The sequence below is a fragment of the Chaetodon auriga genome, chromosome 19 (genome assembly GCF_051107435.1).
Source record: "Chaetodon auriga isolate fChaAug3 chromosome 19, fChaAug3.hap1, whole genome shotgun sequence".
In the NCBI taxonomy this organism is placed as follows: domain Eukaryota; kingdom Metazoa; phylum Chordata; class Actinopteri; order Chaetodontiformes; family Chaetodontidae; genus Chaetodon; species Chaetodon auriga.
Window position 1 is genome coordinate 12,827,098 of NC_135092.1, and position 9,282 is coordinate 12,836,379.

Sequence of the window (9,282 nt, forward strand, 5' to 3'; positions counted from 1 at the left end):
TTTCGTTAATTATGGCTCCATGTGAAACATTTCAGTGATCCACTTACTTCCTATCATGTTGGTGGATCTGGATCACATCAAATGTAATGAAGCTCCGTAAATGCTGTAAATTAAACCTGTGCACTTCTGCTATCGTGTTAAGATATCTTCCATGAAAAAGATGTGTAATTGAGGAAATTGTAGAATCTGAATTTTATTGCACGCAAACCACAACCTTTCTCAGGAAGCGGTTTTCTATGCTTGACTAATCTGAAACATTCAAATACCGATCTGTAAAACATCAGTGTTCAGTATTGGACCACACCGAACAATGTTTACCACAGTGGCCCTTGTGCAAGAATGTTTTAGGAATTAGACAAACACACAAAGTGAGAAATCCTTAAATGACACAGAAACTCATGATGTTCCAGAAGACATGTTTATAATGTGTCATGGATGATAAATCCAGTCAGAGCAAAGCAACAGGCTGCTGCATGTGTCCTCCCGACACTGAACATAAACTTTACAAAACAACAACTGTGACTGGAATTAAGCACATGTTCTGCATTTCCCTTTCCCTTAAACTTGTAAAAACACTTGCAAAGATCTCCTCGACAAATAGCCAGTCCTGGACTCAAAGCGCTAAAAAACTATGTTCAGGTCACAGTTTTCAGAATAGCTAGAAGGCTGTTTTCTCTCCTGCGATCAGCTGAAGAGTAGCAGAGTCATTGTGAATGTGCAGAGAGGAGGGCCGGAGACTCCTGCCAGTCAGAGGCTCCTGTGAATCATCTTCCTCCTTATGAGGCTGCTCTGGAGGATTCAGCTCAGGGCTGCTTGCTGCTGCAGCTGCTTCACTCTCAGAAAGCTCACACTGCTCCTTTTCCTCAGGGAGACATGGTAGCTGCTGGTCCAGGATGCTGCCATCTGGTTTAGAGCTGTCCTCGGGACTGTGGTCTGCTACTCTCTGACTGGGGTCACTTCCCTCTGCAGCATCAACACATTTATTTGGAGTGCGCAGGCTCTTGGCAGCCCTCATGATGTCTGCCTGGAGCTGCTTGTGAGAGTCCACTGGCTCACTTTGCTGCTCAGGTGCAGGTTTTTCTGGCACTTCATTAAAGGGTTTAGCACCTCCGGTTTTGTCCCTGTGGTCCACATACATTTTCGAGGGGAAGGACGAAGGGTAGTATGCGTTGACTTTGCGCCTGCGGCTCATGAAAATTGCTCCACAGATAATGAGGAAGACAAGAAGGATAAAAGAGCCCGCAACAAGGATAAGGAGCACGTTCTCCTCCAGAAAGTTCACAACTTGACTCAGAAAGTCCATCTCCACATGTGTGGGGCCAACAGGTGTGGTTTGGTATTCAGAGGAACCGTTGCTGGTGGGCAGAAAGGAAGTGAAGTTACCGAGGTCTTCCTCATCTGCACTTCCCTCTAGAGAAGGTGTGGCCGAGCTGCTGCTGATGCAAAACACAACACACAGACCAGTCAGATGAAGGGCCATCGGGAGCATCGTTTCCCCTCAGGATCTGTAAATAACAGCAAACGTCAGCCACTGAAATGTCAGCTCCGTATGTGAAGACAGTGTGTACCTCTCATGCACTGCTATTACGTTGGAGTTCACAGAGCCAAGCATCTGTTTTTCTGAGGGTCGTTTAACAACATTTTCTGCTGTTCTGAAGGTATTTCCAGAATCCTTAAAGGCTCAGATGGTAGAATGAATGCTGAATTTGTGAATGCTGAATTTGTGAATGAAAATAAATTATAATTAGTTTTTTTTTTAAATCAAAAACCAGAGAACAGACCAATCCAACCATTGTTCAGAGCGCTGGTAAAGACCTAGTGTTGGCAATTTGATGGCATTTTTAATTATTTGCCTTTTTTTTTTTTATAATGATTTAGCCACTATAATAAAAGCCTTTTTAACATTTTCTTCCTTGTTTTAGACACTTTCTTCCATTTTCCAAGAGCAGCTGACACAATTTTTTATCTACATTGTAGTACACAGAGCTACCAGTCATTTCTTTTCCAGGTCTTATTGTCAGCGATATGTGTCTGTATTGATGTTAGATTGTACTGTTTTATATTTTTTCTATCAAATACTTGGAAACAGATTAAAAATCCCTTTTACTGTGCAGCGGACAGCAACTTCTTTTTCTGCAGTTGGACAGAAGACAGAAGGTGTTGTTGAAAGACACTCTGGTCTTTGGCAGAACAGATGCTTCGCTCTGTAACTTGAATCTAATGCTAATACGTACTGGGCCCAGTACACAGTTTTGTTTAGAAGCATTTGATGAAAAGATCCACGTAAACATCATCATACTGTACATATTTCTGGAGCATATCAGTTGAGTTTCTGCATATCAATGTAATTTGCACATTCAATGAGCAGATCCTAGAAATACTCATATAGAGTGAAGGTGACATATAGAGGCAAATTCACTTGATTTCACTGAAAATTCTACTGTTTGCTAATTTGCCACAAAGTTAAATACATTTGCTTTGTTCCAGCTTGGCCTGAACGTTCTACTCATTCAGATAAATGAAGCCAACTAAACACACAAGTATAAGAAAGCACTTGTGGTATCGGAGCGGCTCTCAGAAACAGAAATTTCTTAAAAAGGATAACACAAGGGAATAAATGGGAAAGCATTTTTTGTTCCAAATCGGGTGAAGTGACCCTTTAAATGGCACTTTTGTTTGCTCTGCTTATATATCTGGATCACAATCAGCTCTCTCAGTCTGTCTGTGTGTCAACTGGCAGCAGCTCCTGCGCTTTCATCCTCACTCGGCTCCATCTGTGTGCAAGATGGGCCGCGTGCAGCCCTGCTCTCATCTGGAAAAGGGGGGTGGGAGTTTTTTCTTTTCAGGATTAATCACACACTCACCCTAAACCAAATATACATGGCCACACATGTCTGTGCAACCAGACACACAAACATAAGCACTTAAGGCGGTCTTACGCACACACATGTACACACATGGAATGAATCTTCACTCAGCAATTTTTAACAATTTTGTTTGGCGGCAAAATGGGAAAAAAGAGCTCTGACCTAGATTCTGTCTTTGGTCCACGTTAAAGCCTTAAACCGACACAAAAGTTTTACTAACTTTTCACTGGTCATGTCCTCGCTCTCTGAGGCTGCGTGCTGCCCTGAAGGCATCACGATGCTGTCACATCAGCCTCTTAAAACTGACATGTGAGCTCACATGATGTCAAGAAACCCCAGTGCCTCTTGCTAATGCATTTTGAGGAAAAACTACCCAAAATGGCAAAACCTTTAACTCACCATCCACTGTGGCAGAAGAAGTGTCTCTGTTGGAATTGCCTCTGATGGAGGATAAGAGAAACCAGTCTGGAAAAAGTGAACTGAGAGAGAGAGAGGGGGAGAGAGAGAGAGCACAGCAAAGAGTGGCAAATGCTCAGTGAGCCACGCCGCTTATGCAGTTTCAGATTTCAGGCTGGAGGTTTGTCTGGATAGTGCAAAAAAAAAAAAAAAGATGTCGTTCACCGTGAGGACAAATCCCTCCTTCTGCCTCTCCACTGTTCTCCTCCCCCCTCAGTTTCCCCAAGAGTGTCTGGGCTCTGCGGCCTGCACACAGATTGTTCTTGTTAGGTAGGAGTTTATAATGTGGTGTGGGGGCAGGGACCTCCACTCTCCTGTGTGGCTAACTGGACGTGGCAGGCGGGATGAAAAAATTGCTTTATGACTATGAACGTATCACGAGCCAAGCCTCAGACATCATCATCAGCAACATGTGTTGTCTTTTAACACATTTCTGCACGACTCCTGCAGAAGGAGTCTCTGATTGACAGCCTGGCCCTTCCTGCAACCTCAGCCTCTGACACTGATGACTAACAGCAGGCCTCACAGAGTCAGAGAGCAGCTTGGGTGTAAGAGTGTAAGGAAGAGGTTAATGTTTCCTGTGTGGACAAAACGCCCGTAACAGCCAGGACAAGGGAGGTTTTTCTCCAGAGGCGAGCCATTAAACTCACACGGCGACCACTTTAGGAAGACAGTGTGACTGTGTATGAGCGAGCCTACAAGTGATTGTGCGTGTGTGTGTGGGAATGCATTTTTGGCAAGTCTGCTGAGTTTGTGATCAGGCAAGACAAGTCTAACTTTATATGGTCAGAGATGAGGTCCTGCATCCTCCAGGTTTACATTGGTCAGCTCTGTTGATAGTCACCAATGTCTCTTTCAGTTGCACGTTGCTGAATGTGAAAAAAAAAAGAAGTAGTAGAAGAACAAAACCTGGCTTTGAGGCCCTATAAGCATTCAGAGCTTTGTTTTCTTCTCACAGGAAGGGAAGTGAATATGAAACCCAGACCAGTGTACAAGAAAAGCCTTTTATAAAGCCTTTCATAAAGAGGGAACTGTCTAAGTCCACAGAGCTATCGGTTTTATTATGACTGTTAACCATTCAGAGACACATAACAAGAACTCCTTTCCTTTGTTTTACAGGTCTGTGAAGTCAAATCTTCTCCTAATCAATTCTTTGGAGGGTGTTGATTAAATACAGAATGTGTTCAACTGGTGAATTTCCAGATAATCAATTCCAGTTCAGTGCTCAGCTTGTGTAGCCAAGGATCTTTTCTCGGGTTTAAATAGAGGAAATTCCTCTGGAAATCAACAACTGCTTTTAAAATCAACACAACCAACTAAACTGTCTGAACTTTAATTACAACAAAATCACACGGTTCTCTCCAGAAATGATTAGACAGTAACTGACCTGTAAGACAAAGCATTAGCTTAATAAATTATCACAATAAACAATCTCCATCTCGACACCAACACCCACATAAACAGAGTCATATAAAGTTTACCATTAATCAAATTACAGCGTTAATACAATTAAGCTTCACTGCTACCAGAATAGCACTTGTAAACTGTGCAGCGTCTGTGAAGAACAGTAATCCCCTGATAAAACAAGGCTTCCTGTCCCCCGTCGGTAAGTGAAACACCATCAGGGCTCAGCTCAGGATGTTTGAAAAAAGAAGTCTTTGATCACTCTCCTCATCCTGGCTTTGAGTCTCTCGCGGAGGCCAAACGTAAAATTATGCAAGAAATCTTGACTCTTGTCTAAAATACACATTTGAGGACCTGACTTCGCCAAATGGCAGATACGGTTAAAGGTACAGGAACATGCAGTGTGCGTATGTGGTTTCAGTGCCTCTTCCTTCACAGGAATAGGGCGTGCAGCGAAGCCAAACCACCGACATCAAAGGGGAAGTACAAGTTTATTCAAACAGCAACTGTTTCCACATCAGTGACATCAGACAGATCGGTCCAATCTAAGGTCTGATGAAATGTTGTATGGGACAAAAATCATGATTCCATCTAAACACAACGCTCATTTTCTGGAAGGAAGCTGCTGAGAGTGAGGTTATCTCCTCCGTCTTCATCGCTGTCTCCACCGCCGTGCATCACCAGGACTCCGTTAGTCAGTCGATTGCGTTGCCTGGTGTAGGTGTACGGCCTCTCGGGCAGCAGGGCCGAGATGCACATCATCTCTGTGGCCGGCTGAGGTTTGACCTTGTACTTCCTTGCTGAGAGTTTGGTGCAAAGGATAATGGTAGAAACAATGAAGATGGTGGCCAACGCAGCCAGGGAGGCGATGGCAATGAGGCAAGTCTTCATCACGCCCCGGGTGGAGCAGGCTTTGACCTCAGTGTTGGGTGGGCTCTTTGAGGCTTCACGGGGCGCTGCTGAAGTTGCTGGAGTTGATTTGGCCGTTGGGATCGGCCGCCTCTTGGGTACATGAGGGATGAAGATTCCTGCGGCACTGGTGGAGGTGCTGGTGGTGTTGGTAGATTCAGTCGAGGACGAGACAGTAGGAGGCTCGGTGGTAGAGCTCGACCCTCCTGGGTCAGTAAACTCTGACGTGGAGATGTGGGTTGTTTTCACAGAAGCGTGCTGAGACGTAGATGAACGTTGAGTGCTGGCGGCAGACGTCTCACTCGTTGCGACGAGCGAAGCTGTGCTGTCAAACACAGGTGCTGCCTCAGAGGTGGAGTTTGCCACCACTGTAGTCGCAGCAGAAGCTGAGGGACTGCTGAGGTTCTGAGGGAAGGCTGAAGTCTGAGTAGGACGGGCGGGAGAGGTGGTGGAAGATAAGCTGGATGTAACTTCAGGCTGAGCGGTGGACGTAGGCTGTGAGGAAGACACTGATGCTAGAGATGCTGCAGAGGTGGCTGCATTAGAAGAAGTCAAGTCAGTCGAAGTGGTGGGTGAGTGATGATGAAACTGATCCTCTGCAGGTGTTGCCGTTTCTGCGACTGTTGCGCTGTCGGAAGATGTTACTTCACTTGCAGCTGTGGTCACTGCTGCTGCCGTATGAAGCAGTCGTGGACCCGAGCTGCTTGCAGTTGCTGCTGCAGTGTTCGTGGCCACTGAAGCAGGCTTGCTGTCATTTGAGCCGTCGCTGCTATAAGTGATGGTCCCCTCTTCGGTTTCCACTGCGGTAAGAACAGTGGTCTCTGCTGCTGCAGAAACAACTTCTGCAGGTTTGCGAGTTGGATACCAGACCGCAGGCTGCGTCTCTGTTGCATTATGAGCTACATGTGAAGTCATCAGCTGCTCAGTTGTCTTGTCGGGTTCAGCGGTTGAGTTAATGCTGCTGGTTGCTGGGATGGAAGCGCTCATGGACTCCATAGAAAACAAAACAGATGTTCCCCAGAGCAGAGCCAGATACATCTTCACACTGAGCAGTAACATTGTGGTTTAAAAGACCTGAGATGACAGAAAAGATTCAAAATCACAGGTTGCAATGCAAAACTGTTAATGTTATCACAGAACACACAGGGAAAAAACAGTGTGTCATGTGTCTGCAAGTGGCAGCTTATGATGAAACGCTCATGCTTCTTTCACCACACCTATTGCTACATTTTTACAGGAAAAACAAAAGTACTGGATTTTAGACTAATCTGAAGTTTTCTTAAAGGCAATCTGTATAAGCAGAATCTATATTTAATGTTTTTTCAATATGAGAAAGCTTTAAACTGCAGTAAAGAATTCAGAGCTAGGAAGGAAGTAAACAACGCAGATCAGTCAGCCTCCTTTTGTGAGAAAACTCCACATGGTAAAAACCATTTTTAGAGAACAGGAAGTAAACTTTATCCAACACCATTGCATGAAAGGACACAGCAGGTCCTCAGGTCAGCAACATTTAACCAGAACAAAGATTTTAAAGGCGTCCTCAGAGACACCTGTCAGTGTCTTACCTTCCTCGTGCAGAGTCGATTGACGTGAGCACAAAAATCTGATAAAAGTTCACTTCAGCTCATTTCAGCCTCTCTGGGAGAACATCCTCTGAGCGCAGGCATGCTGAGTGTAGCACCGCTTGAGAGAAGAAACAGGAAATGTTCACACTTTGAAAAAAAAAAAAAGCAGTATATAACATTTTTCAAAAAGAGATATAGACACAGACTTCCCTTTGAAAGCCACAGCTTTAGTTTGCATCAGTGAGGAAGTTAAACTCATCAGAAGCTTGTCTTCATGTAGGCACAGCTCTCACATTTTAAGATCTCTCATCTGTTCGCTGGCAGAAGATGCGTCTTACCTCACTGATGGAAAGCCGAGGAGAGGTCAGGTGCTGCCGTGTGGAGCATGTTCGCTCTGGATGTCCTGATGCTCTGACTACTAATTCATATAAAGCAGCAGGAAGTGCTCAGTTCTGTAAACAGATCTTTCTCGCATGCCTACTTCTGATCACACCTCTGTCTCAGATTTGAACAACTCAGGCATTTCAAGGCGCTGATGGTAGACCACAGTGACAGAGGATCAGCTGCACGAGGACATGTGATCAGTCAGAAGGTCCATGGCATGAATTGATGTGTGGTGGTTTGCTGTCTGATTTAGAGCCCTGGCTTCAAGATACGAAGCTTGGACTGCCACATTTGTACCCTGAGAGGAAACAGAAATGTTCTTCTAGTGTGGAAATCATAACTGTCACTTCCTGTGCTGTTGAATCATACTGAGACACGGTTATAAAAAAAACTGTTGACAGAGAATGATGTTTCTTGTGTTTTGAGCGTTGCCATGCTGTGAAAAAATGATGCAAAGTACAGAACGGGCCCAGACTGACATACACACTGAAAAATAAAGATTTTTTTGGCAACAATTACCCAAATTATTCTACTTTATTTCATAGATAAATTATGAAATATTAACACGTTCAAAGATTTTCCTCATCACAATCAGCTCCCAGAAGAGTGAAGCTGAAGAATCACTGCCAGTAGCCCTGATTTACATTTGATTTTTGATAGCACTGTGGAAGCTGGCTGTCCATGTGGCTGTTCCTTCTGTTTTTTCTAAGATAATTCAGTAATAATAAGTAATTCAACTACACATTGTATTTAAAACATCATGAAAAACAGAAATTTTTATCCTGGTCAACACCGCATTTCAAAAAGAAGTCATGAAAACAGAAAAAAATGGGGCCTAGTGGGCAATAAGAAGGACTACTATGAAAAATAGCTTGATTACAGTGAGGTAGTTTTCAGTTTCATGGCTCAGCTTATGAAACTGTAATAACAACTGGTGGAAACTTACTGAACCACACATGCACCGCACATGCTAATGAACAGATAGCATGTAGCATCAAGCAGTGGAGAGGGTCACTGCCTCACTCTCACCAGTGGTGGAAGGTAACTAAGTACAATTACTTATTATTGCAAATATCAGATATGTGCACTTGAGTTTTTCCATTTTATGCTACTTTAATACTGAAATATTGTTTTTCATACATTAGTTTGACATGACTTACTTTTCAAATCAAAACTTTACATAGAAACATATGAAAAGCTTCTAAAGTACCACATTAGTAATGCTGTTGTTGTTGTTCTTCTTCATCTTACTATATATGTTTGAGGCCCAAACTGGTAAAATTATCCTTTATTTCATACAAAAGCAAAGAAAATCTGAAAAGGTCAAGAGGAAATTCCATTAATGTTTTAAAAACTGTCAGAATACTGACTGAAATGACTTAACACTACAATAAAAACAATACTTTGACTGAAGGACATTTAAATGACCTCCTGGCTGCTGCTTTAGCACCACCATCAGGCAGGAAAAGAAGTAACAGCTAACTGAGGAGGGTTTTAGGCTTCGGTGGAGGTTTTGACTGAGGTTGAGTTTGATCTGAAATCATCATTCAATTAGATGATTGGTAGATTGCCAGAAGATCAATCAGCAAGTAGTTTGATAATCGTGGATGTGAACATCCTATAAATTCACTGGTTCCAGCTCCTCCACTGTGAATATGTGCTGGTGTTCTTTGTCTTCTGTGGTAGTACTTTGAATA

At 43.5% G+C, this 9,282-nt stretch overlaps 1 protein-coding gene across 3 annotated transcripts; it reads right to left on the reverse strand.

Moving 5' to 3' along the window:
* Positions 1–452: 452 nt before the first annotated feature.
* On the reverse strand, positions 453–7,839 carry tmem119b (transmembrane protein 119b). Of its 3 annotated transcripts, none has more exons than XR_013079188.1 (4): positions 7,540–7,839; positions 7,202–7,319; positions 3,267–6,710; positions 1,373–1,436 (listed from the first exon to the last, which is right to left on the reverse strand). XR_013079188.1 is itself a non-coding variant. In XM_076757353.1 (2 exons), exon 2 carries the CDS (start codon positions 1,487–1,489, stop codon positions 659–661), a length of 831 nt encoding a protein of 276 aa, XP_076613468.1. In that variant the 5' UTR covers positions 1,490–1,505; positions 3,267–5,313; the 3' UTR covers positions 453–658. The 3 variants fall into 3 exon arrangements, 1 of the variants encoding a protein (XP_076613468.1); XR_013079189.1 differs by having other exon boundaries at positions 7,202–7,348; XM_076757353.1 differs by lacking the exons at positions 7,202–7,319; positions 7,540–7,839 and having other exon boundaries at positions 453–1,505; positions 3,267–5,313.
* Positions 7,840–9,282: the final 1,443 nt, after the last annotated feature.

Excerpts from the sequence above, each read along its gene's own strand:
- tmem119b (XM_076757353.1), bottom strand. The coding sequence starts at position 1,489 with ATGCTCCCGATGGCCCTTCATCTGACTGGTCTGTGTGTTGTGTTTTGC.